This window comes from Ambystoma mexicanum, chromosome 9 (genome assembly GCF_040938575.1).
Source record: "Ambystoma mexicanum isolate Mex_15411 chromosome 9, UKY_AmexF1_1, whole genome shotgun sequence".
Lineage (NCBI taxonomy): Eukaryota > Metazoa > Chordata > Amphibia > Caudata > Ambystomatidae > Ambystoma > Ambystoma mexicanum.
In genome coordinates, this window is record NC_090931.1 from 1,318,046,229 (window position 1) to 1,318,061,251 (window position 15,023).

Sequence of the window (15,023 nt, forward strand, 5' to 3'; positions counted from 1 at the left end):
TAGTAAAACGATTCATGATCATTTAACTCCCTTATTATCTGAAAAACTGCCAGTCCTTTGCACAAGCATAATGCCTTTCATATAGTTTGCTTTTATTAAAAGAACAAGATAGTGCATTGGAATGACTATGGAGGAAAAAGTGTCGAAGAGGCTGTTTATTTTGCTTGCAAAAAACTTCGATAAGAAAGCTATCCTGCTGCAAAAGAGAACTTGTTTTGCTAACTGTATCACTTACAATAATAACAGCCAAGTGTTACGTACAACACAAATAGAGAGCATTCTGCAAAAAAACTTGCATCTAATAAAATATCACCTATTGCAAGAGATGTGTGGTCTGTTAGGTGGCTTTTACATTTAAAAAAGTACAAAACATCCATTATGATATTGCTGATAATTGTACTCATGTTTCTTTTAATAATGTTATCAGGCCTTCTGTTGTGGCGTTTTCATCATCATAAGAGTCTGATATTTTTTAACCAATATATGTCTTTGAATCCTTCTGATGCACAGCCACTTTCATTGATAGCAAACTCTTAAAATGAATGTCTTCCTTTCTCACTGCAAGATCATGCTATTTTGATTAATATCTCACTTCGTAGAGGGTACTATCTGTTACCCCTTAAACAAGCTCCGTGGACTTCTTTTTAAAACATGTTTCACCAGGATCCTCTAGACCCAGCTAATCGTAGGCCCATATTCATTCTACATTTCATAGCAGAGATATTTGAGCGAGAAAATTCTGCTCAACTCCAAAATCATTTGGAGAAATGTACCTGCTTGCACATGTTCAATCTGTTCTATGCCTGGGGTATGGAGACTGCTTTGCTGGGTGTTTGAGAAAAGCTGCTATGTTTAAAGGATAGACACCACCGAGCAGCTCTATTGCGTCTACCTCCCGTGGTTTCTTGTAGATCCCTTGCTGCTTAACTGTCCACCCCAAACTGCTCTGTTTTATTGATCCCTTTGTAATCTGCTTCCCTCGCGGTGTACTCCCCCCTACAACTTGTAAAGTGCTCCATTGCTTCACAAAGCTAGGACCGTGCTCTAGAAATACAATAATAATAATTCGGAAGATGGTCCATGGTATCGCTGCAATCTATTTAACTAATTTAACGGTATGTCTAATACCTACCAGACATGTGTGATCTGTGTCGGATGGTGAACTGCAAATCACCAGGTATTGTAAAGTACACCTGAGGGGGGAGATCCCTGCAGGTTGCTGCAATATTAAAGTTGAATCCCATACCTAGATGTTTATGAGCCATTGCTCACTTTGACTCTTTTTAAAGGAAATGTTCAATTTTTCTTTTATTACAGATGACCTAATTTTCGTCTGGTCAATTTCCCTTGATTTAACAGTCTGCTTTTAATATTATTTGATTTTTACCTTTTTCATGGTATGTTCCATGTTCTATCTTATATTTGTTAATGTATGTTCACTACTTGAAGCTGTGTATATGGCATTGCTGCACTTTAAACATAATGGAATACAAATAAGCACACATAAAGTATCAGCTAGTAAGGATATTGCAAATCATTGTGGATTTATGTAGTTATAGTTCCCTTACAATTCTCTGCTCTAACATGGCCTTGTCTGTGGTGCATTATAAAACAACAGTTTATAAATAATTGTAAGAGCACATAACTCTGAGTTGACTTTCAATATCCTTTGTACACAAAGTATGAGATATTTTATCCTCTTACAATACATTCCTCCTAATACATGGCCAAAACACCATCCCCAGCAATATTTGGTCTCCTACTACCTCTAAGGTAAGAGAGCTTCCAGCTGCTGATATAGGAAATCGAAGTCAATTTGGTTGGGGAAAAGGAGAGTAGGCAACTTGTATGGTGTTACAAACACATTTTTAGGTGGTTTAAAAAATTGCTTTTGAAGGATGTTTTTAGCATTGGAAATTTGATCAAATGCAGATGGATGTCTGCCGACATGTAACAAACTCCAGAACTGTACTAAATTGATAAGAAAACGATGGGCAAGGCCCCTTCAGATATTGCAGACTTCCTTGTGCAATGATGGAAATAGATATATTACAATTGCATGGCAAATGATCATTAATGAGTGAGACAATTATCTATTTGAAGTGTATTTTATTTTTTTCAAATGGAGACTAAATCAAACTTCTTGCCTCACTGCCTAAGAATTCACAATTCAATTGCAGGAGATTCACTACTATGACATTCCTGCATGTGCTTGAAGGACCAAGATGATTGCTTTGTTGTGCTTTAGTTTGTGTCAAGAGACAATATGCATAAAACCAAGACCATAGATGGTTTTTGGAGCCCCAACAAGAATTGTCCAAGCTGTTCAAAGCTTTTACACTTATCAGAAATCCAGTTCTACATTCTTTCTGTGGTTCTGAGTTTAATTGTTTGCTGCTCATCACGTGCAAGGAATTGAAAAGATAAGCATATAATACTAAACCTAGCTAGAAAATCTGAAAATTTTCAAAGTTGAGCATTCTTGGGCGAAGTCTGTCTTAGACTGCCAAAGTTCAGCTGAATGCGACACATACTTTTAATCAAGATAATACGTCATATTTTCAGTGTAATAAGTACCATCTGCACAAGTATTGAAGCCTCCTAAACCTGCAAGCATTACAAGGGGCTGGATCCAGTGTCAACAGTGTAGAGCAAAAGATTTGAACCCTTAGAAGGAATTGGAACCCTCAGAAGGACGCTTTGGTCCGCCCCCTCATCAAAAAACCTACCCTTGATCCCTCCGCACCTAACAACTACCGGCCCATTACTATGGTCCCCTTTCTCTTTGAGAGTCTGGACAAAGCGGCCTACTTGCAGGTACAACAATTTATTGAGGAGAACCAACTCCTTGGGCTGTGTCAGTCAGGCTTCCACCCGGGGCATGGGACTGAGACAGCGCTACTTAACTTAGAAAACCAAATGGACGACGCAAGAGACTCAGGGAAACCCGCTCCACTCCTTCTCCTGGACTTATCAGCAGCATTCGACCTTGTAGACCATAAGGTCTTATGCCACCACCTTTCCACCACAGCTAAATTCTCTCCTCTAGCCACCACATGGATCACCTCCTTCCTGCAAGGCAGGACCATGCAAGTACTCTCCGACATGACTTCTGCCTCACCTACTATCATCCTATGTGGTGTCCCACAAGGATCGTGCATCTCACCCACCCTCTACAACATCTTCACACGACCCCTCTTCCTCATTCTTGACTCTCTGGATATCTCATACACCAACTATGCCGACGATACCCAGATCCTCCTCACACTAACTGGGGACAACGACACCGACTCCAAGACACTGAACAACATTTACAACATGATCCAAGCCTGAATGGCAGCCAGTGGGCTCTGCCTTAACTCATACAAGACTGAACTACTAATGGTTGGTTCCAAGGAAACTCTCAAGAACCTTAACCCCAAATTCAGCCACTTTATGATCGACAGCATCAGAATCCATGTAGCTAACTCATTAAAAACACAGGGTGTCTATTTTGACTCCAACCTAACAATGTCGAGGCAAGTCCATGCCATTGCCTCATCAGCGGCATACCATGCCAAACTCATGATAGCAGCCAGACCCTTCCTGTCCAAGGACAATTGCATCACCATTGCCAGAGCTATCACAGGATCAAGATTAGACTACTGCAAGGCACTGTTTTTAGGGACCTCCACCAAAAACATGGACAAACTACAAATAATACAAAATAACGCTCTGCGTGCAGCCACACGAATCCCTAAAAAGGAGCACATCACAGCCACCAGGATACAGGCACATTGGCTCCCAGTCAGTGAAAGAATCCTCTTCAAAGCACTTGCCCTCACTCATAAGTGTATCCACCACACTGATCCACCTCTCTGAAAGAATCCACCCATCAGTCTCCACAAGATTCGACCAGAACACCATACGCAAACCTGCTCACAGTCCCCAGAGTAAAGAGGGCCCAAGCCAGAGGTGCTAGCTTCCCTTACCTATGCAATGGAACACACTACCACCACCCCTGCGGGGAGAAGTCTCCCACCTAGCATTCTGTAAAGCCACCAAAACATTACTCTTCACTTAAATCCCGCCCGAAAAACTCACTGACTGAAAACTGTACTAATCCCCTTATCTATGAAGGATGTCAGAATGTATGTACCTGTCTTGAATGTATGCTGTCTTATGCTCTGCTCTAGTATGCTCTGCCAATGTACTGCATTCCCTGTAACTATGTAACTAGGCCTGCCACAAGTAACAGTGCTGGGATGCCCCTGGCTGTATGTGTGCTATATAAATGCATAAATAAATAAATAAGATGTTACACACTAGGATACAAGGGGATTAGGATTCGCCAGGCTAAAGGTGGAGCTGGCGAGTTGGAAGCCTTGACTGTAGCACCAGCAGCTGTCAGCAGGGCCTTTCTCATTGACTACATGATATGTTTCATTAAAGGCACTTACATAGTGCTTAAACGATAGGGCATAAAAGTCCTAATCCGCACAGGTGGACCAAACCGTTTGTGAACATATACAATCAGTTCTGCTTCTCTAAGCAACAAGTTTGTGGTAGATCTCTTTCTTCGGCTGGGGTCTCATTCTGGAACAGCCTCCCTGCCTCCCTGAAACTTGAGGAGCACCATCTCCGGTTCCGGGAAGTACCTCAAGACCTTCCTCTTTGCTTCTGCTTTCTCTCTTCCTCTCCCCTGCTGAACTCCTGGCTGAAAATGAAACTGCACCCGTCACCTGGCTACCCTCTGATCTCAGGCCCAGGTCCCCTCTCCCACCAGTTGCACACCTGCACTGCCTCTCTGGCAATCCTCGTACTCTGGGACTGTTTTCTGTATCCCTACAGTCCCCTACCAGTACTCGACACCTGATGTCTGCACTTACCTTTACACTTGCCACCAGCTGGCTGCAGGGACGTCATTTCACCAAAATGCCAGATGTAGCGGAAGTGACATCACATGACCCTTCACCTCTCATGACATCACCGGAAGTGATGTCATTTGACCCCACCCCGAAGTGATATCGTGGGAAGCGATGGAACACGACCTTTTACCCGTTGACAAAACAGGAAGTGGCATCACATAGCACTGTACACTACGAAAAATACGGTTATGAAATCACTATAATGTGATGTACATTTCAAACAAGAATGGATTGCCATATGTATCATTAAGATCAGTGTGTATAGGCCCATATTACCAAATTACTGTGAATGCAAGCAGACGTCCATGACCAAATGATAATGATGTGTTATTATATAGCACTTATGCTTAAGCGCTTTACATAGAAGAAATATACACCCAATATCACCCAACCTGTGTTGGTACCCATTTATCAACCTCAGAAGGATGAAAGGCTGAGTTGAGGCGTTTAAGAACAGACTAAATCAGTGTCTCACCCCCTGAAGTGTGCCTGAAATAAACCTTTAATGAGTCTTGCAGTTATTGTATAGAATTCCGGAAAGACACATTTTTTGGCATTCCTATTCTTTCTTATTTAGGGTCAGTGATGAAAGTGTTAGACTTGTGGCACTCCTGTTCTTATTTTTCTTCTTTTTTTAAGGGGCCTGAACAAGAAACGTAGCCACTCCAGAATTAAAGATCCACATGGTGCTGGCCACAGCCCAGGAGCTTGCATTGCATTGCACACACACATATATACATATTTAATGTTTAGAGGTCGCAAGGGAGACCCCCAAATGACGTACCTGGCTGGCTGCCCTTTTTATTTTGTTTGCTCTTATTTATTCTATTTATTGTCAATCCCATGTACTGTACTGCCCCCTCCCTTTTGCCCCTCTGCACTTTTCCCCTTCCCCTTTCCCCTGCACTTGTACGATCTCAAGGTCACTTGGCCTAGTAATATTGGTGTCTGTGTCCTCCCTCTATTCCCCCTCCCTTGCCTTATCACGCCTTGAAACACTTGTGTATAGGCGCGTTATAACTGCGTATCATATCATATCATACAGGGCGAGGTTCACTAAAAGAATGAGATAACGATGGAACAAATTTGTCATCCGGCATTTAATAAAGCACACGATATTCGGGTCTGTTTGTAGGGTGCAGGGAGGTCATTCCAGATGGTTGCACCCTGAATTGACATACTTTTACCATCCACAGAGTGAAGATTAAATACAGGGGTCACTCTGCAACTGAGATTAAAAGAAGGCAGGCATCTTGGCATCTGGTATGAGGTCATCTTGAGCAACCAGTAAAGGAGGGACAGTGAAATAGATGCATTTATGGACCAGTGCGGCTACTTTGAATGTAACCCCGGCTTGAATAGGTCAGAGTGTAATAGTGGAATGGTGGGTGTGGTTTGAGACATGAAATGAGAAATTACATCTAATACAAGCTCCAGAGTCTTGGAATGATGAGGTTTCTGGAGTAAACACTGAGGCACCCCCATGCAAAGGCCATCACTGAAATCCAATTCCGCACCAACTACTGATCAAATAATAAACTGGGTGGACATGTCAAGATAGGTGATCGACGAGACATCCAGAAGTTCGACTTTGGAAATAATTGGTATGGGTTAAGATGGTAGCAGATGTGAGGAATGTTATTATTACGTCTTTCTCGTATGATGCAGAGCATTAGTGGCAATCAGTTGTGTTTGCTGGCATTTAAACTGAGACAATTGTATTGCATCTTGGTCTGAGTTATTCTGGTCAACATCTCCCAACAGCCGGAGGAATAGTTGGGTGTTATTGGCATAGCAGTGGTAGACCATTTTCAGATGACCAAGTAAATCATGAAAAGGCTTGAGGAAGAGATTCAACAAGGGAGGCAATGCTTACCCCTGTGGCACTCCACAGGAGTGCTGGAAAAATGTGAGGACCATTCAAACTAATAACAGAATGGGGTTTCTTCTACGGAAAGCAACAGAGCCACTTTAAGGACAGGTCTGGCACCCCAGCTAAAGCACACAGACTCTCTCTTCATTCAGGATTAGTTCACGGCCAAGAGTGCCGAGCGCAGCTGACAGATCAAGCATAATGAGATGTGAATCCTCATGATTAGCCAAGTTCCACAATAGATGTTCTCTCACGTATAGGTGTGACATGAACCTAACTTGCATCCACCGCATCCTAATTTGCTACCATCTGAACACAAGAAATAGCATTATTGGGTCTATAACGATTATAGCAATGCAATGGCACATATCAAAAAAAATCTTCAATCAAAGGGTTGTTGACTCGCACCAGTAAATAAGAACACTTAATTGCATGTGGTTTAAAGGGGTTATTTTGAAGCCTAGCAGCGACTCTTTCCAGAATAGGGAGATTCTGCATGTCACATAGCCAGCTGTTCTTGGGTTTGCAATTCTTTATACTTAGGTGCCAGTTTTGAGTTATGCATTGCTCCAGCAGGACCTAGATCTTGTTATATGGAAGATAATGAGACTGCCGCCTGCTAACACTACATCATATTTTGAGCTTATTGCTCCCTGCTCCCATCCTGACAGTGCAGTGGTGAAAATGAGGCATCCCTGCTAGAGTTTAGGCGATCTCCCTCATTTTGCACTCCAGGAAGTAGCGCACGGTGGCCAGACAGAATCCTGTGGAGGCTTCTGCAAGGGTGGCCTCCACAAGGGATACTGACATCATTGCTGCTGCAACTGTGGCGGACATATTGTACACCGCTCTCACAAGTGACAGATTACCAAAGGCCCCTATAGATTCCAAAAGAAAGGGCGGGGTTATCAGTCCTCACGTTACCCACTGAGCTTCTGCATCCTAGGTAGCAAGGGTACCTCAAGTGCCATGTTTCCCAGCCCCCATCCCGGGAAGGCTGGGGACAGTCTGGTTTCCTGAGGCGTCATGCAAGATGGAAGTGTTGCTGGCACTGGTGTACAGGTTCTGCTGGTTCTGTGTAGGTCATGGCAAAAACAAGGGTGTCTGACAGGTGTCCAGAGTGTCCCAATGTCTTCCAAAGTAATAATGCCAAGGATAGTGTCCCACAGCAAGGTGATGCATTTTTATGCGGCTCCAGCAGGGGGTCAACAGTATCTGATGAAGTCAAAATAAGAGTATTCCTCTGCCAATATATGTAATGACAATAATACAAATTACCTGCAAGGCGACAGGTTTATTACACCACAAAAAAACACAAAACTTCTTTGTGCCACAATTGAGGTGCCGTATGACCTCTGGGGCTTTCCCACCACTTTTGAGAAGGTAAGCAACCCTGCTATCAACGTAAAAAACACATATATGCCAATACAGATATTGGTGGTTGTTGCAATGCTCTGGCCAGGGAGCACAGTAGCAGACAATGTGAGGACTGCAACGTTACTGGCGGTGAAGTAGGAGAACTGCCGGTCTCGGTTAACTCAAAATATGGCAATGCTGCGGAAGCTATGCGTTGCCAGCTCCAACTGAGCAACGCCAGACTCATGATCACAGCCTCAATCATGTCACTATCATAATAGCTTGTAAGGTGATGACCTATTCTGGTATTTCCGATTTCTCAGGTTGTATGACGTGAATAGGTATAGCTTGGTAGGTAAGGTCTAATTATGCTGGTTACTTGGCGATAAAGAGTGAGCATTGACCAGTGACAATATCCTTGCTTGTGTCTTGAAACCATAACTATCGAATTGTTTGGTGGGAGGGCACGTGTGAATAAAATGCTTGAGATACAGTATCAGATGACTTCACAATGGTTCACAGCCACATTCATCTGGATGTAAAAGGATAGATTGTGTTGTGTATGCATGTACAATTAAATGTGCTTTTCAAGATCTGCATCCAGAGGTCTGAAAGTCAGTTTGGATGTACCAGTCGGAGCAGGGCCGGCCTTCAACCTGGGCGACATGGGTAGTCGCCCAGGGTGCCAAACTTATGCCATTTACAAAGAGTGCCACTGCCGCCACCACGCCAATATGGAGGAGTCTTTAGAAAGCTTCCTCTTGCTGGTGCAGTGGTGGTCGTGGCACCCTTTGTAAAGTAAAGGCTCCTGAATGTTGGGGATAAGGTATAAAAAAGGGACTTACCATTTCAGAAAGGGTTGGCTGGTCCATTGACAAACCTGTAGCTTCAACTTTCACGCTTCCCTTTGCCAGATTCAGGACTTGGATCAAACACTCCCCGGTGACAGGCTTAGGCATGTTGGTTTCCTGGGCAAAAGAAAATATGTCAAGTATTACCTTACTGTCTTCTAAATCTTGAATTCATGGACCCATTAATAGTAGTAGTTGCCTTCATGGACCCATTAATAGTAGTAGTTGCCTTCATGTAAAGGTACAAAGATAGCCATAGCACAGCGGCTGATCCCTACCAGCGTCCATGCATGGCCTTAATGGGGATCACTCGACTCAGGCAAAAAATCATCTATAGTATTTCAGATCAGGCAAAAAATCCCCTTCAATTTTTGAGATGATGTTTAATAGATTGTGCTGCCTCCTCCTTAAAGGATTGTACTCCTATGTCATATATGTGCATTGAAAGCCCACCAGTAACAGTCATCAAATGAATGAGGCATGTACACATTTCAATCCCCAACTTACAGTCTACAGCTGATTTTCAAATGCTGTTGCCTTTGCAGAAATGTATAGTGGAGATTGTGTCCCCTTGTAGTAACAGTGTGCCCCCTACATCTTTCCGTCAGAAGAACACATAGTGTATCTTTAGTAGAACATTCTTGAAGCTCTTTCTGAAGCTAGGTTGCGGTAGAGACAGGGCTAACATTCAGGGGGAACTTGTTTCACAGTTTTACGATTCGTATTTATTTATTTATTTATTTATTTATTTTTATTTGGTATGGCTGAATTCAATCCACCTTTCAAAAATACATACAAAACTTATCATAATACATAAACATTTCTTAAAAATAGATAACATTAATTCATCATAACAGAAAGTTCATTTATCAGTAACAATTAACTCACACCACTACTCTCGACATCATTGCTACAGTGCAACACAATTAATAAAAAGATACAACGTCAAATACATGTGTTGTAATCCAAAATAAGTACAATAAAATAATCGATTAGGTTATTGCCAGACTTTAGCATTATGGTTCTTACATCCTGCCATTGACAGTTACGATGTTAATTTCACATTTCCTTCAAATTTTAAGCTGAGCAAAAAATTAACAGCTGCAATTTGAATTGACATGTTGTTGCACCCCAACAAGACCGCCCAACATTTAGTTTGAGATATATTCCCAAAGTATTTGCAATGTCTTGTGAAAGCAATTTCTCTTTGGGATCTTAACATTGGACACTCTGTGATCACATGAGTGAGAGTCTCAGGAATAGTATCATCATTGCAAAAACGACATACATTTTGATCTGCACTCACAATCCTGCGCCTTGCTTTTATATCAGTTGTGACCCACAAATTAAAGCGGAGTCGATGTATGCCATTACGGTATTTAGGCGAAGGCACCGTGTCAAGTATGGTGGCAAAATGCCCACCTTTTTCGGTGGAAATCGGACTGTGTCACCATCACAAAAAGTCAGACAATGGTCGCAGGTGTTGATCCAATCATTTTGATGTATCTTTAGTTTTGCTTTGTCTGGATTGGACAACTACAGATCAATAGCTATATCAGCTTTGACTAGGATGTGATAGACTTTGTCCAACCAATTATTTACAAACACGTGTTTGGCTGTAAACAAGTACTGTGCAAGACTTTTTAACAGAACATCTTGCTTTGTAGACAACAGACATTTTCTAAATAAGGAACACAGACGTCAGCTGTAATGCGCCTGGAGTGATAGCAACCCCATCTCACATCTCATCCATGCCATCGGTATCCATTGGGGAAAGTCTTAACACTGAGCGCCAGAATTTAGCTTCCCACTGATTGAATTTGAAAGGGGACTCAGTCAGCATAGATTCCAAACCATACAGTAGTATTGGAACAATTTATTTGGTCCAGAAATGCCACGCAGGCAGGATTAAAAATGTACCATATTTATACATGATGATGCGGGCTTGCGATATGGCTGAGATTAGCTTAGTCTCCACTCGCTCCAACTAACCCTGCGCTCTCAACTTCCCTTCAAAGACCATTGCCAAATAGCAGTAATTCGGTACTACCCAAATCGGTGTAGAGCCAATGGTCCAAACAAACGCTAGAGGCCCCCTGCGTCTAGGTGAATATTGTACAATTTGAGTTTTGGTTAGATTAATTGATAATTCATTTAAATGTACATATTCTTGGAACGCATTAAGTAAACGTTGTAGCCCAGCCTGTGTCCTGGAAATTAGGACCAAGTCGTCGGCATACATGAGTGATTGAATCTGGTGGTTGTTCAACTTGGGGGAGTCAGAGATGACCTTTGACAAAGAAACTTTGACATCATGCATGTAATAATTGAAGACCGCCGAGGCTAGCGAGCATCCTTCCTTTAATCCCCGAAATGTGGGAGTCCGTCCTAGGTAATTCGAATGCGGATGGATGTTGCAAAATGTAAGGAATTAATTATGTCATATAGGGTATTAGGACAATTATCTCTTTTTAACTTGTTCATTAGTAAAAGGCGACTGACTGAGTCAAACGCTGCGTTTAAATCAATAAACGCAAAAAAGACCTGCTGCTAGATCTCCTGACATTGCGCCTTAATGGCATTGAGGGTCAATAGGTTTATATTTGTTCCCATTCCAGTCATAAACCCAGTCTGATTAGAGTCGATTGCGACTGTTGGGTTGCAAGTCCCTGTCCAGGTGTTAAATTCATGAAGCATCAGCCTGGTAAAGATCTTCCCTGGAGCGTCCAAAAGTGCTATGGGACGGTAGTTTGCAGGGACAGTATGATCGCCTTTTTTTAAATATAGGGACGATTATGGAGGTCTTCCATGACAGTGGTATGTTACGTGTAAGTAATATGTCCTTGAAGATTCGTGATAGTATATGGGCCCATATCTGTGGGTTTCTTTTAAACATCTGATTAGATAGCCCATCTGGACCTTTTGCTCTCGAGGAGCTAATCTTCTCTATGATTGTGTAGATGGTGTCATAGGAAGCTTCCAACAACCAGGTCGATGTTGAGACCGGTTCGTAGGAGCAAGCAGCATACTGTGGCTCAGCATATAAAGTTGTGAAATGACTACCCCACGCTTGTTCAGGCACTCCATTTAATTGGGCATCTGCTTGCTGATGACAAGTATGATTATTTAAAAGGAACCACATTCCCGAAGAGTTTTTATTACGCATTGCGAGAGCCATGGCTTCGCTGTCTTGATGGTATAGAATTGACTTCCGACTACGCAGCCATTTATATTTACATTTAGCAGATTGTAATTCTTTCCATTTGGTTACGACAGTGAGGCTAAGATTTGACTTTTGATCATCCTGAATTCAGCTCTTTTTTGTCGGATGTTAGAATCAAAAGCATGTGGATGTTTTACGATGTTACGCTGAGGTATCGTGACTGTTTGAGCAAAAGAGTGTAGCAAGTCAGTATACTGATATTTGTGTACTATTTCCGAGTTATCAACAACCAAGTGCTCAAACCGGTTCAATATCCTCGGGTTCCATCTCAGTCGTGAGCGTGAACTATTGACTCCTAATTTGCCATGATAGTACTCCTTGCTTTGTTTTGGCATTGGGTGCAATTCAAGCTGGAGGATCAGCAAACTATGGTCGCTCTTTGAGTGGTCTTTAATGGTTAGAGAATCAATCCTTTGAAACAATTTATAATCAACATAAATGTAGTCGATTATGCTAGTGGATAAGCCGCAATGCCATGTGTAGTGTGCTGGGACGTCACCCAGGACTGAACCATTCACAAGGTGGTAGTTACAATCATGCATGAGTGACATCCATTTACGCACTGCTTGGCTTTGAGGCTTATTCTTCAAACAGTCCAAATTTGGGTCTCCCAATATGATGGTGTGTGTTATCATATTGTCTAATGAGATATAATAAAGCATGTCGAGAAGACCAGCAAAAAAAGTTTCATCAGACATACCAGCAACATTTCGGTATATGCTGATCACAGCAAAGACTTTCTCGACATTAGTAATTTTAACTGTGTATGCGCTCCCACGGAGGCCCATGGTACAGTTGAAAAACCTGCTATGATATTTACAGCAACAAGAAGGCCTGATGACGGTCTGCCTCCAGTGGGCACCGCTGGAATGAGTGCCAATTCGTAATTGTTCCATAATGGTGGTTTAGTTAGCCATGTCTCTTGTAGGGTTCAGGCATATCTTTAAATGAGGTGGTTAGATGGCTATAGCCGCTAGAATTCCAACTGACAACACTCAATTTTGTCTGAATATTACATTGTAATGGTTATGGATGTGAGCTCTCAGTTGCCCAATGATCTCTAGTCTCACGTCGAGTACCTTGAGTGTTATAATAGGTGTTTTTTTTTTTTTTTTTTTTGTATTTGGTTTATTGAAGTAAAAACCTTTACAAATCGATTTAACATAAGAATAAAAATTCTAAACACCAATAATTTAAGACATATCATAGCACCTTAACAGTTAAAAGAAAAGAAGGCTTATCCAAACAAACAAACTTTGACGTCATTTTGAATTAGCAAGAAAAGGATAATACCGAATTTCCATTTGATTGATAAAACTAGAAAATTGAGAAATACAATTTGAAAGGGAATAGAGACATAAGCCCTATCAAAAGAGTTCTGAGACAACATCCAATAAATATCCAATTAGCATTCAAGGAGTAAGATTACTGTTCAGGACTTTATGTGATTACCAAGAGGTCATAATAATGCCATTTGATATAGTTGTGTTAAATGTTCGTTCTCACCCATCTACCCGATCTACTAATAGAATTTGCTTGTGTTTTTTTTTTTTTTTTGTTTGGCCTACAAATCTTCTGCCAACTTCGATTCTATTACTGCCAGCAAGTTAGTTAGGCGGAGAGTAAGATTCTGACTGAAACCTTCCATACAGCGTTTCCATAAGAGTTCCTTTGTGATTGGACAATTAGAGTAAAAGTACTCAAAAAATTGAATACGAAGGTCTTCAAAGAATGGACAGCTAATCACTAAGTGTTTAAGAGTTTCACGTACTATGCAGTTTCTACAGAAACGGCAACTAGTATCAGAGTTACTATTTAGATAACCAGTCCAGTGTTTGAGTCGTTCGCGGGTATGAAATTGGTTGAATCGAAAGCGCATATAAATATTTCTTGAGCGAGCTGAAGGGAACTGTAAGAGATATTTTATACGGGTTCCCCATCTACCGCGAACTTCATTGTATTCTTTGAAGGAGGGATATTTACCCATTTCATCCAGCATTATACACCAAAAAAATCTTTGAAATTTCAGTTTTTGGCTTTGTAACCGCATACTCATGGATAACGGCGTTTCATTAATAAGATGTAATATTTTAGTAAGTTTAAACGAGTAAGTATTGAGTGATTTGATGTAAGATTCAGACATTAATTGATTCAGTTTAACATAAAGAGTATTTTTCGGTGGATTATAGATCTTAGTTAGATTGATAATTTTACGCCATGTATGTTTTGCTGACAATTGTAATAAGTTTAGTTCGTGGCAGATCATCACATTAGGAATCGACATTGATAGTCCCAGAACTGTTTTCCATAATTTCCCCTGTAAAGTATTTAGATAGGCATCTAAATCATATGTGCAGATATCCAGGGAATATAGAATAATAGGTTCAACCTTCTGCAGATAAAATTGAATTAAAGGTATTAAGGAAAACATACAATATTTCTGATGAATAATTTTCATCTGAGATGTCAGCCCCCTAACTTTTTGGTTAAGATAGTTTTTCCACATTGTAATTGAATATCGATCAGCTAACGGATATCCCAAATAGTGAAGCATCGAAGAACATTCAATTTTGATATTGTTTATATGCCAAGAATAGCGATGACATCTTGATTTTTTTTGGGAAAAAATCATTATAAAAGTTTTCGTTGGATTAGGCGTAAGATTATGATTAAATGCAAATTCTAAGAATAAGTCCAACTTTCGTTGGAGACCAAAGGGCGTTCGATCGAAAAATAATAAATCATCAGCAAAGCCTAACCAATCTAAGTTCAGGGAACCGAGCTTTACAGAATAGCATTCCCCCGCAGTCCAT

The 15,023-nt window shown here is 41.2% G+C and overlaps 1 protein-coding gene across 1 annotated transcript in view; it reads right to left on the bottom strand.

Annotated features, from left to right (window-relative positions):
• Positions 1 to 15,023, bottom strand: part of SLC15A2 (solute carrier family 15 member 2) — a 384,163-nt gene that overhangs the window by 85,018 nt on the left and 284,122 nt on the right. Inside the window, exon 16 of the mRNA XM_069616692.1 lies at positions 8,982 to 9,104. Within this exon, the coding sequence (XP_069472793.1) occupies positions 8,982 to 9,104 (123 nt within the window). The remainder of the gene's footprint in view (positions 1 to 8,981; positions 9,105 to 15,023) is intronic.